Source organism: Salvia hispanica, chromosome 5, assembly GCF_023119035.1.
Source record: "Salvia hispanica cultivar TCC Black 2014 chromosome 5, UniMelb_Shisp_WGS_1.0, whole genome shotgun sequence".
NCBI lineage: Eukaryota > Viridiplantae > Streptophyta > Magnoliopsida > Lamiales > Lamiaceae > Salvia > Salvia hispanica.
In genome coordinates this window covers 28,128,448-28,146,625 of record NC_062969.1, presented here as the reverse complement: position 1 = coordinate 28,146,625, position 18,178 = coordinate 28,128,448, and the positions used below count along the sequence as shown (strand labels likewise).

General features: G+C 37.3%; 4 protein-coding genes across 9 annotated transcripts; 1 reads left to right on the top strand and 3 right to left on the bottom strand.

Annotated features, from left to right (window-relative positions):
* Positions 1-373: 373 nt before the first annotated feature.
* LOC125187640 lies at positions 374-3,719 on the bottom strand. Its single transcript, XM_048084265.1, has 3 exons — positions 3,328-3,719; positions 1,317-1,416; positions 374-701 (listed from the first exon to the last, which is right to left on the bottom strand). Exons 1-3 carry the CDS (start codon positions 3,608-3,610, stop codon positions 629-631), a joined length of 456 nt encoding a protein of 151 aa, XP_047940222.1. The 5' UTR covers positions 3,611-3,719; the 3' UTR covers positions 374-628.
* Positions 3,720-6,543: 2,824 nt separating this feature from the next.
* Positions 6,544-8,427, top strand: LOC125187598 (protein indeterminate-domain 7-like). 2 transcript variants are annotated; one of them, XM_048084223.1, is made up of 4 exons: positions 6,544-6,864; positions 7,000-7,110; positions 7,199-7,595; positions 7,677-8,427. In XM_048084223.1, the coding sequence occupies exons 2-4, from the start codon at positions 7,002-7,004 to the stop codon at positions 8,263-8,265; spliced, it is 1,095 nt and encodes a 364-aa protein (XP_047940180.1). In that variant the 5' UTR covers positions 6,544-6,864; positions 7,000-7,001; the 3' UTR covers positions 8,266-8,427. The 2 variants fall into 2 exon arrangements, with proteins under 2 accessions (XP_047940180.1, XP_047940179.1); XM_048084222.1 differs by having other exon boundaries at positions 6,990-7,110.
* A 1,754-nt stretch (positions 8,428-10,181) lies between these two features.
* LOC125191322 lies at positions 10,182-12,972 on the bottom strand. 5 transcript variants are annotated; one of them, XM_048088853.1, is made up of 3 exons: positions 12,891-12,954; positions 12,477-12,551; positions 10,182-10,610 (listed from the first exon to the last, which is right to left on the bottom strand). In XM_048088853.1, the coding sequence occupies exon 3, from the start codon at positions 10,603-10,605 to the stop codon at positions 10,405-10,407; it is 201 nt and encodes a 66-aa protein (XP_047944810.1). In that variant the 5' UTR covers positions 10,606-10,610; positions 12,477-12,551; positions 12,891-12,954; the 3' UTR covers positions 10,182-10,404. The 5 variants fall into 5 exon arrangements, with proteins under 5 accessions (XP_047944810.1, XP_047944806.1, XP_047944809.1 ...); XM_048088849.1 differs by having other exon boundaries at positions 10,182-10,638; positions 12,891-12,940; XM_048088852.1 differs by lacking the exon at positions 12,477-12,551 and having other exon boundaries at positions 12,891-12,972.
* Positions 12,973-15,226: 2,254 nt separating this feature from the next.
* On the bottom strand, positions 15,227-16,183 carry LOC125186843 (NDR1/HIN1-like protein 13). The gene has a single exon (XM_048083309.1). The coding sequence runs from the start codon at positions 16,127-16,129 to the stop codon at positions 15,362-15,364; it is 768 nt and encodes a 255-aa protein (XP_047939266.1). The 5' UTR covers positions 16,130-16,183; the 3' UTR covers positions 15,227-15,361.
* Between the last annotated feature and the right edge of the window lie 1,995 nt (positions 16,184-18,178).

The window sequence follows — 18,178 nt, the reverse complement described above, 5'->3', positions numbered from 1 at the left end:
GTGAGATGAGTAAATTTACAAACTTTCTTGGTAGACGATCCATCACGGCTGAGTATAGAACTATGAAAAAAATGATGTCAATCTTCTCATTTCACCTTGTCATAAGTAAACACAAATGAGTAATACTATTGAGCAATTTTTTAAGTGAAGTGAGGATTCGACAAGTGTGGGCCCACAAGTAGAATGTAGTACAGAGTTGACATCCAAGTGTGCATGTGTCAGATATAAATGTTTCATGTATCTACGTGTCAGTTTCTTTCATAGCAGCATTTTTACATCAAAAAGCAATGCAGACAATCTCTCTCAATTGACCTCTTTACTAAGAACTGCTCCAAGACTTACTGATAAAGACACTAGCCCCAATTCTGCGATAAATTCAGAACTTAAATCAACATTTTCTTTATAAAAAAATATTAATAATATCAAACTAAACATAATTGTTGTTCATCCCACAATACACACATAAAATTCGGTACTTGGAAAACTGAAACTCCATTACATTTTATAAGTATGCTAAACAGTAACGCATCAATGAGCACCAAAATCGCCAGCCCCGAATCCATTTTTTTGCCCTCAAAATGCCTCCGCTTTTTTTGATCATATCACCCAGAACTTGCTAGAATTTTGATCATGCTGTGATTCTATACCGACCCTTTGCAACTCGTCGGGAAATGACTCTTTGGCCACCCTTGGTGGATTTCCTATTCACGATAAGGAAAATGTATCAGTTATCACAGAGAGTCATCTCTGCATAAGGTGCCCATTTCGTGTCAGATTCGAGGGGTCGTCACACGAGCAGGTCATGTACGTGAAAAGCATGCATGTAGGTGTGTAGTGAATGAGGTTGAGTTTCGAAGAAGGGAAGATGGGTTATTGTTTTCCTTAGTTTTAACTCTAAGGTATGATGGAATGAAATGAAGGTGGGAATGGAATGCCAATTTCTTTGCATTTTCATTCCATTCCCTGCTTCATTCCATCATACCAAGCAAATGAATAGAATAGAATAGAAGTAGGAATCACATTCCATTCCATCATACCAAGAAGGGCCTAAAAGTTTGAAGTATAAACACTTTATGAACATCTTGAAGCATATTTACGACATAATACACATGTGGGGGGTGCCTCTCTTGGTCACAGTGTGGTTATGTAAATGCATGCATGTATTTTATGCGCAAATAGACATGCATACAGGATGCATGCATGAGCACGGAGAGGACTCAGTTGATCTAGTAAGTGTTAGATTCCATATGCATGCATGGACGAAGGCATGTGACAGAGTGTTGTGTATTTGTGTTGAAGAGGAGAAGGGGGTCTACCTAGCGAAGAATCCATGAACCCTTTTGCGCCTGATGTTACTTGGTTGGTATGTCCTCTTTGTGTGACAAATCATAGGCTCACTCGATGAAGATTCGTCTCCTGTAAGGAGCCGAAAAGAATATAACATATAGTATCAGATGCCAAATGGAGTAACTGAGAAAATTATGGAGAATATATGGCAACTTTAACTTTGTTAAGCGAATTAATGACATATACGATACCACTCGCTAGCAATCATCATCAAAGATAGAGAAACACGACTGACGTATGGTAGTAGACTACATGCTTATGGATATAACTCGCTCCAAAAGGTTACGACTGACATATAATATCATGGATTTATGAGCTAACATCACAACACACTCTGGTCTCAATAAGATAACGCCGTATACTGCCAGATAAATCCGGCTTATTGGTCCCACAATCACCTAGGAGCAGTATTTGACCAATTACTTTGATACATCTGCTGGCGACATCTTTCAGTGCTGCCCCACCTTACTATATGAAACCCTTGCCAAATTAGTCTTCTAATTACATGTGGTGTCTGTATGACTGTATCAGCCTCAATAATTCTCAACTTGCTCAACATAAATTTCTACTCCCTCCGTCCCAAGGTAGTTGGGGCATTTCTTCTGGCACGAGATTTAAGAAATTGTTGTGTTAAAGTTTATCGTAGAGAGAATAAATTATGAGGGAGATAAAGTGTTTGCCAAAAAAGGAAATGACTCAACTACCTTGGGACGGTGGGAGTATTATTTTCCCCTATGGATCGATAGTACCTAACTCTTGAGGAAACACTCTCCAATTAACAGTACCTAACTCTTAAGGAAACACACATACCACGATAAAAGATGCACCAGAGATAAATGCACTCATCTCTCTTAGGTTAGCAGTGGAAGCCTAGTTTGGCAACAGTTTCAGAGTTCAGTTCAGACAGCAGTAAATCTATATTTATATCGATTTAGATACCTAGGAGTGTGTTCAAGTGGGTTTGGTCACACCTGCGGATCCTATATTTGTAGCTTAGTGCCTTGTTCCAAGAAGTTGCAAATATGTGCAGATGCTTATGACTCTTCATTCCATATTAGTCAGAATCATAGACAGAAAGATATGAAGTTTATTGTGGCCAGACGTAAATCTAGGGTTTGTAGATTGGCATAAGACTTATCATTAGCGAAGAAATCTTAGCAAGCATTAGGGCCTTCGAAATCAGAAGAGTATACAAATTCAGATGGAGAAATCTTGAGTGCTAGTCCAAAACATGATAAGCATTTCCCTGTGAAATAGGAAGACATTAACTACAAACAGATTATATTGACTAGTCTCCGATGGCATGTCAATAACTATATAAGTGGGTGGATTCCATACTTCGACTATGAGGATAAAACACCCTGGAAATACTCAAAACTATGAATGATATATGTAGTACTCCCTTTGTTCCAAGGTAGTTGAGTCGTATTTCTTTTTGGATAGTCTCAAGGTAGTTGAGCCATTTCCTTTTTCTGGCAAAAACTTGCCTTTCTCTCTCCTACTTTATTCCATCTCCTACTTTATTCTCTCCACTTTAACAAGTTCATATAACGATTTGTAGGAAATCAGAGGGCACCAAAGACACTAAAGCAGGAAATGACACACACCTCGCTAGCAACTATCTATTGCCCTGGTCTAGCATTATACAATGATTATCAAAAAATCTACACTATCTTAGTCCCAAAATCAACAAAGTTCCTCATTGTTACCACTATGATATGAAAAGAAGAAAATACTAAGATTGGAACAACGAAATGATGCAACATACAAAATGTAGTTAAAATATACTGGAGCTTCCACAATTACAGTTGGAGCGATATGCAGTCTAAATTGCAATCACATTCATGCTCTACGAAAATATAACAGCATTGGAAATAAGCTGAATTGACGTAGCTCGAATTTCCAAAAAGCAAACAATAAAAAACAAGATTTGAAAAAAAAAAGCATTGAATAAAAAAAACTCAATGATATGAAAGTTACCTTCGGGAAGCAACAAGGGGAGAGAAGGCAAGCCAGAAGGATAGAGGAATCCTTGGGAGCTGAGCTTTATGAGAAAGTCAACGTCGTTCTGAGGCTGCGGCGGGGAGTAGAAAGGCGCCATTTTTTGAGATTGGGGAACAAACAGAAGGGGGAGTATTTTGGGCGCCGCGATCAATTCATGCTTCGGAGAAAGAAAAGGAATCGGGGTATTGTGGAAAGGCCGGCCGAGGAAGCGCGTTGCCATTGAAGCCCCACAGCGAATTAGGGATTTGGAGGAAGCCATTTAGGGATGATTGGAGCAGCAGTGGAGAAAGAGATGCCACACTCACTGCAAAGTTTAAACCCTACCAAGCAATTCAAGCGCAAAAATGAGTTTGAGTTTTTCTATTTTACTCCCAGAGTCTTATTTGGTTATATCATGAATTTGATGAAATGTGAAAAATGAGTTAAATAATTAGTTCTCACTTATATATAGTTTTGTGAACTACTCATCGATATCTAAAAGATATTTCACTATCTTTTTTAATTTGTCCCACTAAAGATATTCTATTTCTATATTTTAGAAAAAGTTTCCTCTCACAATAATATAAATATTGTATATTTTTTCTTTCTACCTAACCAGAACAAAACCTTCTAAAATCTCGTGAAGTCCCACAAGTATGACATCATTTGTAGGAAGGGAGTAATAAAATTTGAGTAGAGTAAGTTGGTGAAATGTGAGATCAATTTATCATTTATAGTAAAATTAAAATATAACTCTTATTATGAGACAGACATAAATGGTCAATCAGGACTCTTATTATGAGACGGAGTAGTATTTTTTAATTTTTATTTCACATATATTGATTCTTATTAATTAGAGAAATTAGACCAGTGGGCATGCCGCCGGTAGCCGTTCGAAGGTTGTTTTGGTAGATGCCAGCAAATCGGTTGAGCTGCTTCCTCAGCCACTCTCACTGTTTCTGGCATTGCTCTCCATCGTGCGGGTTCCCCTCTGGCGGTTTGAATTGGAGGTAGCTTCGGCTAATGCGCCACCACATTCTGTCGATGTGCTGGTTAGCCCCGACGTGGGATCCTCGACTACACCGACCCAGGCCTTCGCCAGTGCGACACACTCCCCTATACTCCAGATGGTCTTCTTTCTCCCGCCGGCTTCCCCCCCACCCCCTCGTCCCCTGTCCCACCCTCGTTCCTCGCACACGAGGACGAGGTAGTGCCCTTGCCCTTGGCTCTCCCCTGTCTCCGCGTCCTCCCTGCCGCCGGTTGCATCTCAGTGGAAGTCTCCCTGACCGAAGATAGTCCCAACTCCTCCAAAGAGAAAGTCTCGATGCCGGTGAACTGAGTCTCCAGAGGAGTTCTCTGAAGGGAATCACTAGACAATAAATCCATATATGGGCGATAGACATTGTCCCCAGGTGATTGGGGGACCCCCTCCCTGCTCTCCCCCCCAGCGGCAGGGGATCCCTGCATCATCCCGGGCATCATCATCCCGGCGGGCATTTGGGGCATCATCCCCAGCAACGCGGCACTCATCCTCGGCATTTGTTGCATTTGGGGCATCATCATCCCGGTAGTACCCGGGCATCATCCCCGTCATTTGGGGTTGTTGCATCATTGGCGTCATTTGGGGTTACTGCATCATTCCGGGCATCATCCTAGCCATCGGTGCACTTCCGACGACATTTCCCCCAACTCTAATGGGAAAAGTCGGCGTTTGTGACTCGCTTATGGCGGGGGAATCACTATCATGGTGCTCCATTTATCTTCAAAAGAAATGAAAGTAGAGAGAGAAACTCGTTAAAACAAGTTGTGCGGATGAAATGAAGTTCAACGAGCCGTATATATAGATTTTTTTAAAAAATATTTAATAAATTTCAAAATCGGGTCGTACGTTGGTCCTACGCAATGGCGGACGTCGCGCGGATATCCCGACGTCCTCACCGCACGTCCGCGTCCGTCATCTCATGCCCTTATGGTGGACGTTCCGCGCGGACGCTGGGCACGCTGGTCCGACGTCCGCCGGGGTGGATGCTCTAAGACACTTTCTTCTCAAATCTTTAAATCTTTCAAAGGCTTCATACGAGGTATAAAAAAAAATTTGAAAGAGTGAAATCACATAGGCAAAGGAGAGAGAAATAAATAATTTAGGTATTTACAAAAAATAGGTTGTAAAAAGTTAAAAATAAAAATAAAAAAGGAGCCAAAAATTTGGAAAGAGTGTAAAAAATACTCCAAAGATAATAAACTACTCCATCCGTTCCATAATAATGGAGGCATTTTTTTTCGGCACGGAGATTAAGAAAAATTATGTTAGGTGAGATAAGAAAAGGGAGAATAAAATGGAAAATGAAAAAAAGTGGAGAGATGAAGAGAGAAAAAAGTAAGAGCGAGGAAAACAGGTGCGGAAAAATGTGTTGACTTTTACTAAAAAGGGAAATGACTCTATTACTATGGAACGTACCAAAATGGCAAAACGACTCTATTATTATGGAACGGAGGGAGTAGTATTTCTCTAAATATTTCTAATGCTCCCTCGGTCCAAAAAAAAACTTGGACTATATGAGTTTTAATGAAAAATTAATAAAGTAAGTGAGAATGAGAAAAAAAATGGAAACTAAGAGATGTATGGATAAAAAAGTAGTAATACTAGTAAGTAAAGCAGGGGAGAGAGTAGAAAAAATGGTTAAAATTTAAGGGAGAAACTTTCTATTTTTAGAAATGTGAATACTTTTTTAGACAATCCAAAATAATAAAATAAGAATATTTGTTGAGATGGATGGAGTATGTAGTACTTCCTCCGTCCATAAGAAATAGAGCGCATTTATCATTTTTAGTCGTCCACAAAAAATAGAGCACATTCATTTATGAAAAGTTTTCAACAAAATAATAACTCTATATATCATTTTATTTACCACTTATGTCATTAGAATTAAAATTTCTCGTCATACACCGATTGTCCTATTTTTGGATGGAGGAAATATTAGTTTTACAAATTACTGCAGATATGACGGGAGACTTTATTTTCGTTCACCACTCCAAACTACTGCGGCCGGTGCAAAATGTCATAATCATTTGAATAAAGATAAAGGTGGAAATTTGAAGTGAAAAAACAAAAGTATAGACAAAAAGTGAACGTCAGTGTTTAGCCATAGGGCGGGCTGTATTTTGTTTTTTACCTTGGCCAAAGGTGGATGATTTTGCAGGGATTCTTTCTCGTCCACATCTCTTCCTCTCTCTATCTCTCTCCCCAAAAAGATACACAAATATATGCAGAGAAAGAAAAGTAATTCCATGTGTTGGTAGATGATTTTATGTGCTTGCTCTTACATGCATGCCTATAATTAGATATCCTTGTTTTATCAAGAAAAAGGCATTGATCAAATGATGGTGAATTAGTGTCTGTGCAGACAGGTTTCCTTCATCTCTCTCTAGAAATTCAGATTGTCTTTTGCTGTAAATCCAAGTGAAGCAAGAAGAACAAGCCATCATCCAGAGAAGACAGTCACCATTTTTCACCTACTTTACTGCCTTTTCTAGGTTTGTACTTTGTAGTATATTTTTATTCCTTATATCTCAAATATCTTTCATAACTAAGAAAAATAAAATAGATCTAGTAAGTGATGTTACAATTTACAAGTTGAAATTTGATGATTCAATGGCAGTAAATTGAAGGTATGGAAGAAAATATGTCAAATTTGACATGTGAAGCAAGCTTATCTTCAAACAGCAGCAATCTCACTCAACAGCCAACCAAGAAAAGGAGAAATCAGCCAGGCCATCCAGGTAATTAATTAATTAATTAACTAGCTACATTGAAATTGAATATTCTTATTTTGTTACTACTATTATTAACTTAGATCTGTATGTGTAGAGCCTGGAGCAGAAGTAATAGCTCTATCACCAAGAAGCCTTATGGCAACAAACAGATTTGTGTGTGATGTATGCAACAAAGGGTTCAAGAGAGATCAAAACCTGCAGCTTCACAGGAGAGGCCACAATCTTCCATGGAAGCTGAAGCAGAAATCGAAGAATGAAGCTGGAAGGAAAGTGTATATCTGCCCGGAAATCGGGTGCGTTCATCACGATCCGTCGAGGGCGCTGGGCGATCTTACCGGAATCAAGAAGCATTTCTACAGAAAACACGGCGAGAAGAAGTGGAAGTGCGAGAAATGCTCCAAGAAATACGCAGTTCAGTCCGATTGGAAAGCGCATTCCAAAATTTGCGGAACGCGAGAGTATAGATGCGAATGCGGAACCCTCTTCTCCAGGTAGGGTTTTGTGATACTGAAAGTCAGCAGTTTAACTTATAATATGTTTTGTGATGTCAACTGATATTAATTAATGTGCAGAAGAGATAGTTTTGTGACACATAGAGCCTTTTGCGACGCGCTGTCGCAAGAGGCTGGTGGATCCAATCCTCTATCCATCAACATAAACAAGCAGGAAATCCCGGCATGGCTATCTTCTATAAATCCGAGCAGTAGCATTTGGCCCGGTGCCTACCACCACCAGCAGCCATCGCACTTCTCGGACACCGTGTTACTACAAAAAGCCGCTCAATTGGGTGCAAAATCCAGCTCCCAACAATTCCCATCCCCATTCACTACACCACACCAAATAGGTCACGTGACCCCTATCCTGACTGATGGTTTTGGGCAGTCACGTGACCAGATTGTCCACAGCTTGGCTTCATACGAAGATAAAGCCGCCTCCACCACTCCTCTAGCTCATGATCAGATGATGATGATGATGATGAACAAGAACAATGTTGCTGGCTTCCATCAAGGAAGCGATGATCATGTGTTCGCGGGCGGGTTCAATGGCACGAGGGATTTCTTAGGATTAAGGCCATTGTCGCAAAACGACATTCTAAGCCTAACTGGTTTTGACAGCTGCATCAATAGTAATTCTTGTGATCAAAACCCGAAATATTGGTAAGGTAACATGTTGGTGCGGTCCAGTTCGAGTTTGTCATCACGGATCGATAGTAGTATATGTCCTACTATGGCCCTCCAATGCTCAAGTCAATTTTTGCTCATTGGTTTTGGATCATTTTTTGTCAAAACTTGAAACCCTATACATGAGTGTTTTTGGGGCTCATTCATGCTTATTTTACTAACTCAATTATTGCTGCAATTGTTATGCTTTCAGATTTATAAATTTTACGACCACCTTTGTTTAAGTTTAACTATGCTTTTATAGAACAAAAGTCAATTAGCTCTTCGAGCATAAGCAAGTTCTTTTATGGACTACTTACTAGTTTCTTTTATATTTATTTTTTAGATTTAGTAATATTTTTTACCCTAAGTTGATAAGATGAAATAGGAGATTGCAATTTGATGGTCTCTCGTGATTGGAGCATATAATTTTACTTCTATCTTGATGCACTTTTTCCTGTATTGATTGCATGATTTTGGAATGTTTTATTTAAATAAACAAAACCTCAAAAGGGAATCGAACCATTTCAAGATGGTGACACACAATGACACAAATCTTGTTCATGGAAAGTTAACAAGATATATATGTCTCATAACGAAAGTTCGTATTGAGACATCTCTCGCATAGAATATTATGGGAATCAAGAAAATTCTTGAATTTATAGACACAATATTTTTTTTTGCATACAATAGTAGACGAATTTTTAGTGTTAACTTTTATTGTTCATCGTTCAGTAAAGGTGACTATTGGAAAATAATAGGTGAAATAGTGGTTGAAACACAAAAAGCATAGGATTCTTTTCTTTCATGAGAAAAAGATTCTTGAAAATATGTAAGAAAAAATTAAAAATAAAAATAATATAGTTTGATTTTGCTATTTATATGCACAAACAAAAGAGATGGGAGATGCTGTTTTATTCCTGCTTTGCAACTAGTAGTGGAATGTGGATTAATTCGAGACTGGATCAGTTCTGTCTCTCCCTTTTCCGCATACAATAATGTAGCAGCGTGCTAAATGAGAAAAATTATTCTAATCTCTCTAACTAATTACTGTTAATAGGTAAAAATGACCACTTAGCTAAGTTATTACTCTCTCCGTCCCTGAAAAGTATGAACATTTGATTCGAAACGGGTTTTAATACTTGGTAAAATAAGAGAGAAAGAGATATATAAAAGGTAAAATAAGCAGTGTTAGTGGAAAGTGGAGTCTACATCGTTCATAGCGTAATGTACTCCATAAGAAAATTAGAAAGTTCATACTTTTCAGAGACGGACTAAAAAAAAATAGTTCATACTTTAAAGAGAGGGAAAGAGTATGAAAATACTTTAAAGAGAGGGAAAGAGTATGAAAATTGCCGTTATGCCTTAAAAACCCTTACATGTTAATTAATACGTTTGTTTGTTCTTTTGCTAAAATGCTTGTATATACACTTTTAAAACAAGTACTTCCATATAAAATGGGTAGTTATAATTTTAAATATTGTGTTAGGCTTGAAGGGATTTCTTTCATTTTACACGTGAAGCTCCTGACATTATTGGACAGCTGCCCTTCAAAATTATGGATTCCAAACTTAGTAAATAAAGTATGGCCATGGCACGAATATTTAACTACATAATAAATATCGTGGCTATGAAAAATTACTTTTGAGAGTCCATTTGGTCATTGCTAAATACATACAAACGGAATTGGTGAATTTGTAAATAATATTGTATCAATGTCAGTGGACTATTGGTATGCCCGATAGTATTGGCCACTATGCTAATAATTTCACGAAAATTGTGCTAACTGATAAGTACCTGCATTTTGCATATGAATTTTTCATGTGAAAATTCGTCAAGAAAGTTTGTTTGATGTGGGGATGTTACATGGAAATAGGCGTCTTCGACAAGAAAAAAGGAAAAATTCCAAATCCAAAGTTCCAAACAGTCTCAGTCAAAGAGTATTTAAAGAGGGTTTAATCGATTCATTTACATCCCTAGCTGCCGTCTTCGGACGGAGAGACAGTGAAGTTTTTAGTAAAATACAAAATTTCTTCACATGTTTGTTTATGCCTCAGCAGATTACAACAACCTATCACTAATGGCTGCCAGGGGCCATTATGCTACATTTATTGCCAAAAAAAATTGCATAACGTGCAAATCATTTTGGAGACTGTTCTGAAGAATCCTTGACCTCCTGCTTCGACCCGGAAACAGCTGCGGTTGCTGCGGCACTCACGGCAGCAGCTGCAGCGCCAAGCTTCACTCCACCAGCAGCTTTCATCGCACCTCCGATTTTAGCAAATGCAGCTATTCCTCCTACGAGTATAGCGCGCAATGCAACTGTTGGTTTCACCGACATGATATCTGCGATGACGACCTTAAAATCAGTTACCTGAAAGAATTTATGAGTGGACATGAAGAATGCTAAATGTGCACAGGAAAAGATCACAAGGGGCCTCTACTTTAGATAATATTAGATTGACAATATATGTTAACATTTGAAGAATTTGAACGCACAAGCTCAAAATTATTATATATCCATCAAAGTTATGGTGGATAAGCATATATTATGCTAGGATTTTTTATCTATCTACACTATCACCTAAAGTATTAAAAAGAAAAACCTTAATTTAGAGCTATTTCCACAAATGTGCAAAAGTAGTATAAAAGTGCAGGTTTATAAACTTCAGATAATGAATTTCACAAAGATGCAAATTCTAGCTTTAGGCTGAAATGTCCATCAAAATACAGGAATTGTTCAAGAATGCAAAAAACTCAAGTTATACTTGATATGTTAGAATCAATAAAGTAGAAGCCAAAACAGGCTGATCAGGCTCTCTTTAACCAACAAGAACTTAATTGGTTTGTAGTAATACGTTGGATTATCACAGTATGGGAGCTAACAGATACAAAAAGATTCATTTAATTCAACATCATAAACTTCCATAGGAGCAATACGAATCAAGTTTAGCAGATAACACATTAGGTAACTTACCAGGAGTCTTTGTTCCCATAAATAATGCTTGGTATGATGGAATGGAATGAGGGTGGAATGGAATGGAGATAGGAATGAAATGTCAATTTCCTTGGATTTCCTTTGCATTTTCATCCATTCACTCATTCATTCCATCACACCAAGCAAATGAATAGAATGGAAGTAGGAATCACATTCCATTCCACCATTCCATTCCATCATACCAAGAAGCTCCTAAATGTTTAAATGGCGGGAAGTAGTTAAAGCAACCAAAATGCATGCAAGGATATATAAGGATCTACTACTTTCAAAGAGGATAGGTCATTGTTGTGGGCTTGGGTCTTAACTACTTAATCAGATGATGCAAGGCTTGCTTTGACCAATACTCTCCTCATATATTCAGATGTTCAACATATGCAAAAAAAAAATTACATTATTCTAGGGGTCACAACGAGCTACATGCCACCTCTATCCTCTGACTGCCAAACTATCCTAATCCCAATACCGAACACATTTATACAAACAAAGTCAAGCATCCACTCATCAAACTGGAGTTTCTAAACAAACTCTTACTCCAACACTAAAACAAGCTTCAAATCATCCGAACAAACAACTAAGTCTATCGTCTTCCAAAATTAGTTATTTCTAAATTCCACTCAATCCAATCATGTAGCACTACTTTTTTTGTTATTGTTTGTTTTCTGTATACAATTACAAAAGCAAGCATACGATTTCTCTCACTAAAGACCGCCTCCGAGAGGGCGAGATGGCATAATTGCATTGACTTGCAGTGTAACATTCTAAAGAAAGATGTTACGTTTTAATCATTTCAATCCACCAAATACAGAGCCGCACCTTCATTGCAAATATGCTGCAGGATTATGTAAAAATACTTCCAAAATTCAACTAGAATACAGAATTGAAAGCTTACAACATTCAATTACTAAAACATCATGTCGAAGTATGATTTTACAAATCAGATTCATAAAAGTAAAAGTACGCTTGGCCTAAAGCATCCAAAATCCCCAAAACAATACATCAGAATGGTAAAGTAACTCAATGCAGATAACATTCATACGAATCCACTCGTCAAAACAGAGTTTGTAATCAACTCCTACACTAAAATAAGCTTCAAATCATCCAAACAAAGAACGAAATCAGTTTATTTCTGAACTCCACTCAATCCAATCATGTACTGTTTTTGTTATTGTTTCCTGTATACCAAATAATCAATGAATAAATCCAAATCCCCTTACTCGTGCAAGCATATGATTTCTCTCACTAATGACCTTCACCGAGAGGGCATAATTGCATAGACTTGCAGCAGGATTCTGTAAAAAATTCTTCTAAAATTCAACTCGAATACAAACTCGAAAGCTTACAACATTCATTTTTTAGAAAAAAACGATCAACATGTATGATTTTACAAATCAGATTCATAAAAGTAAAAGTATGATGTTCCTAAATCATCCAAAATCCCCAAAACAAAATATCAGAAATGGTAAAGTAATACAATGCGCGCGCACACACACAAACAGACGCCCAAATTCATGATCGGAAGATATTGAAAATTAAAGCCTTAACATTGGACACAATAAAAAAGCTGAAAAATCAAATGAATAAACAGCCAAAAGAAAGAAAGATAAGGAAGAATAATCGGCGAATCTAACCTTAATTTAATAAGTTGAGGATGTTGTCAACGGAGGCTCTCTTCAGCTTCTTCGCTTGCACTAGTGTGTTTATGTCTAATCGAGCTGCGACGACGCCGTATAGACCGTTGGGCTTGGGCTCAGTTGGGAGAATTTGCTCTAGCTCATAATTGGGCTTTGTATTATTCACTTTTACTTTGCTACATGCAATATTATTCACGTGTGTTTTCTGTAATTCACATTTTAAGATCATTCTAACCAAAAAATAAATAAATAAAATAAAGATCAAATATCAAATATATTATGGTTTTATTCAAGGATTCCAGGCTAAAAGTCCATTTCACCTAATCCGAAAAATCAAAAAAGTAAATCAATATTTGAAATTTGGTGCACTTTGTGGCTCTCTCGTCAATCGTCATGCTGCTTCTCTCTTCCGCCAATTTTGAGTTTATGTAACGATTTTGGTATCGTACCAAGCATACCGCTAATCGGTAATGTCTTTCAAACTTTACAAATGTGACTTTTTGCTAATGTACAAAAGGATACTAGTACTTGGTAATGTATCGTGATTTAGTCACACGAACTTTAAATAGTATTGCTAAGAACATTCTCCGGGTTCATTCATGCAAACGTTACTGACTACATTTGTACTCGTTACCATATACTCCCTCTGTCCGCGAATAGGAGTCCCGTTTTTTCATTTTAGTCCGTCGGCGAATAGGAGTTCCGTTTCACTTTTACTATAAATGATAATAGGGTCTCACCTTCCACTAACTCATTTCACTCACATCTCATTTAAAACTAATATATACAAAGTGGAGTCTCTATTCCACTAACTTTTTTCCATCCACTTTTCTTAACATTTCATAAAACATGTGCCACCGAGAAATAGGACTCCTAATGGGGGACGGAGTGAGTAATTATTTTTATTAATTCTAATTACCGTGCGGAGCATATTGTAGTCGGTCAGCTATAGTCAAACTTCCCAAATTTGTTTTTGCGACATATTTTTGGTGAGCAAGTAAAGTTTTCACTTTTCAGTGATGGGTTGATTTATATATGGCGAGACTAGAAATCAAATATTTGAAAATTAGAATATAAAATAAAAAACCGAATTCGTGGTGACGTGATGAAGAAATGGAATCCGAAGAGAAGACGAAGAAGCAAGCCTGCGCGGCGTGCAGGTGCCCCGGCGACTGCATCTTGGCTCCCTACTTCCCCTATGAAACCCACTGGAACCACTTCCTCAATGCCTACCTCCTCTTCGGCACCAACAACATCACCAGCGTCGCCCCGCCCCACAGGAACATCATCTTCCATTCCAACGCCCGCGCAGCCGACCCTGTCCGCGGCATCATAAGCGACCTCCAGCGCCAGATCGATCATGCCGAGGCCGAGCTCGCCACCTCGCTCTCTTCACCCACAACCAGGCGCCCAACTCGGATGCTGCTCATGACATTCACTGGTTTCATCAAAATCTTGATTCTTCATCATCAACATTTGAATACCAATTTGATTGCCATCCACATATTTTACCAAGCTTTGCTAATTTGCTATAGATCAAATTGTAGTAGTACATTTTTCATTTTAGTTTTCTTCTGTGCCATTTCATTCATTACAACATTTCAAATGAATTATTAGGAATGTTTTCAAAAATATTCAAACAAAATCCCTATTGTATCTGGTGTCTTTCGTCTCATTTTTATATACTTGCACTGTTACTAAATATTGAAATTCTTTCTTTTTTTTTATGTGTTTCCTAAAGATTAAAAAAAAATTCACTTCAAAAAATAGATTTTCACAATCCATTAATACTAACTCCACTATTTTTTCTATCATTCTCTCTAACTTTGCATTAAAACACGTGTATCGTTTTCAAAGTTTCTATCTTTAAAAAACGGATGAGTACTACTATTATCACATTCACTTATATGGAGTACATAAATATGTACATACATGTTGCTGCAGCAATTAATAGTGTGGTATTTTGACGGAAAATTGGGCAGTTTATTGAACATATTAACGACGAAAATTAGTTAAGCTGCTGCATGCGGCCAATTTTGGCCTTGCAAACAACGATGACATAGAAAATTTACTCTCCTAAAAAGAAAACTAATAGTGGAATTTATAAATAGGTATGGCCAAAAAAAATTTCGCTCCCTAAATACTCTCCTAAAAGAAAAAATATGCGATTTACTCCAAGGTAAGCAAATCATACTCCATTTAACTATAAAAAAATTGTACTACACAGTACTCCTACAATAGAAGTAGAACAATTTTTCAAAAAAGGAAAATAATCTACATATATATCAAATCCAACAATGCAAATTCATTTAATCAAACCCACAAAAGCAGTATGTAAAATTCCTATAAATGTAGATTCAAAACGGCAAAAACAACATATAAATGTAGATTCAAAAAATTTATAAAAGTATTGAACAACAACAAAAAAATTCAGTATATATTTTGTCACACTTTTATGCATGTAGTGATCAGAAAGTCCATTTGATGATCTTAATTCTGGGATCAACTTTGCACTTTGCTTTGGAAGTCGTTGCAAGCGACGCCGTTTTGCCACTAGGAATTGTGATCCTAATCCCCTCGCACGTAACCCTGATTTCCACCTTTTTGGTTTTGATCTTCCCAATTTTGACCTTCACCTTCGTATCCAGCTGAATCTTCAGCGGCAAATTCCTGCTCTTCACGCTCGATTTCAGCGCCGTCGTGTCGGCGGCGGCGTCGATCGGAGAGTTCGAGCTCCCGATCGAGGCTCTCAGCGTCGTCACGTTCCTCTTGCCGTGCGCGAACGCCGCAATCGATCCGTCGCCGATGTCGACGCCGCCGGAGAGGATGCGGATCGAGGTTTTGTCGTAGAAGAAGGCGATGTCGCTGTTGCGATTGCGCGCGATGATGGTGGCGTTGAAGGCGGAGGTCACGGCGGTGTCGGTGAGGTTGAATCTGGCGAGCTGGAGCGAGGAGACGGAGAAGGACGGGCGCTGGGGGCGGTAGACGACGTAGAACACGGCGGCGGCGGCGGCGGCGAGGAGGAGGAGGAGGATGATTAGGAGAGTCGTCCAGAGGCAGATGGAGCAGCAGCAGCTCCGGCGGTGGCCTCGCCGCGGCGGCCGAGGGCGGTAGGCCGGCCGATTCGCGTTGTAGAGCTGTGCTTTGGTCGCCGGAAATGTAGGTTTGGCTACGCCGTTGGCGGCGGGGCCACCGTTGGCGGTGGGCTTCGCTGCTGGATATACTCTGTCTGTCATGTGGAGAGAGAATAATTTTTTTTCGGTTTTGGATGAATATAAGAAGACGGATTGAGAGCAACCTACTAAGTCTGTAATCTACGGAGCAGTTCGGTTTACAAGATTAAACCGAAGATTGTATTCCGTGTGTTAAGTTCATAAGATTCAATTTTATAACTAAATTCTAGATAGATAATTATGAAATAATTAGTTATAACTAATTAAATTAATCTTAAAATTCAATCCTATATATAATATCTATCTAATTTATCTATATTCCAAATCTATCTAATTTATCTATATTCCAATTTTTGCAATCGCCTATAAAAGTAGTCGTATACATTTTTCCTAAAATATTACTGTATTCAAATATTACAACATTGTATCTGTAAATGATTCTCTATGATAGATTACTAATTGTATAAATCAGAGTATAAGATTAATGAGCGTATGATACGTCTAGATTTAAATTGGGGTCAATTTTCATTTCCTAGTTAATGAATATTTCTACTATATTTAAATGAGCATAAAATTTATTAGGAAAAGTGTGTACTATTTGAAACGTGAGACCAACTAATAGGAATATTTGTAGATGAATATAAAAGGATGCATCCAGCTCACCAACGGTGGGGGTCCACTTTCTTTGGAGTAAGATTTTAAATTTTAATAGTATTGTGAATCGGATAATGATTCATTTCTTGGGATGAGGTTGAAACATACACATTCCAAAATTCCAAATATTGTGATTTTCACCACACGCACATAAAATAAAAGAACATTAAATTGAGATGTTCATCCACTATAGATTACCAAAATACAAATTAATCACCTTCATTAAAGATTAATACGTGAACTAATATAACACCCTTTCATGATTTTAATTGATTTCCTACTAAATTAGATGACTTGTTTAAGTGGACTCCCCTCGTCAACTTCAATTTTCGTGCCTGTCTCTTTGTCTGATTCAATCATTCAAATGCATATATTTATTTATTTAATTCTAGTCAAGAAGATTCCCAACACATACAAATAAGTTTGCACCAAAACTTGACAAAATTTACCCAATAAAATAAAATAAATCAGATAGGTATGCAACTATGCACCAAATCTTCGTTTGCCCGTATTTTCTCGTCTCATTTTGTGGATTTTACTAATATTTTTAAATTTGTTAAATATGTACATATTATCTAAATCAAAATTATCTAGTACTACTATCACTTATAATAATTGCAATAATGTTGTCAAACAGTTAAAGTAAAGTAAAACAAGTGCAAAATCATATTGCACGATCATATTTAATCTGTTTGTAGTACGTTCAAACTCAAATTAAGGAGTATATCAATTGGATCATATTTAAATGATTTTATTTTATTACAACATGCATAACTCAAATTTACAAGGAATGCTTTGAAACGAAAACAATGAAAGGTTAGCCGTAACTAATGAAAGCGAAAGAGTAACCCTGCACCCTCCCTCACCTAATTATTTGCTTGCCGTTTATCCAAACCAAATAGTAACAATCTATAGCAATTTCAATTAGAAGCTAATATAAATAGGTTAATTATATTTTACTAATATTCAATCTATTACAAATTATATAGCTGAGTTTCAAATGAATTTTTTTATCATGAGAATCTCTTTGAATCTACAAATTAAGGGAAGAACTTTAATGCGTGCGCACACAATTCATTAACGATCAATTAGTGTATTCATTAAGAACACAAATAATCACGCGTATGAAAAGATAGTAAATTCTAAGAACATGAATTCCACATATAAAAATTAATTATCCTTGTGATTCTCTAAAAAACGAATATGCCTAAGCAACTTCTCCACTTGAATGTTCTTGTACTAAGTGTAGATCTTATGATCTATTCCAAAAAAATATCAAAGGTTTTAATTACTCCATTCTACTATACGTGAAATATTTCTTTTAGATACACTTTTTTAAGGAGTGAAATGAATTAGAGAGAGAAAGTAGGATAGATGATAAAGTAAAAGAAAGATAGAGTATTATGTTTTGGGAAATTGGTCTCTAAAATCATGAACTTTACCTAAAATTTGGTATTT

Excerpts from the sequence above, each read along its gene's own strand:
- LOC125187598 (XM_048084223.1), top strand. The coding sequence starts at position 7,002 with ATGGAAGAAAATATGTCAAATTTGACATGTGAAGCAAGCTTATCTTCA. Across the intron at positions 7,111-7,198 it reads AAATCAGCCAGGCCATCCAG|AGCCTGGAGCAGAAGTAATA; the intron begins GTAATTAATTAA and ends CTGTATGTGTAG. Across the intron at positions 7,596-7,676 it reads TGCGGAACCCTCTTCTCCAG|AAGAGATAGTTTTGTGACAC; the intron begins GTAGGGTTTTGT and ends ATTAATGTGCAG.
- LOC125186843 (XM_048083309.1), bottom strand. The coding sequence starts at position 16,129 with ATGACAGACAGAGTATATCCAGCAGCGAAGCCCACCGCCAACGGTGGC.
- LOC125187640 (XM_048084265.1), bottom strand. The coding sequence starts at position 3,610 with ATGGCTTCCTCCAAATCCCTAATTCGCTGTGGGGCTTCAATGGCAACG. Across the intron at positions 1,417-3,327 it reads CCCCTTGTTGCTTCCCGAAG|GAGACGAATCTTCATCGAGT; the intron begins GTAACTTTCATA and ends GGCTCCTTACAG. Across the intron at positions 702-1,316 it reads GTTCATGGATTCTTCGCTAG|GAAATCCACCAAGGGTGGCC; the intron begins GTAGACCCCCTT and ends TATCGTGAATAG.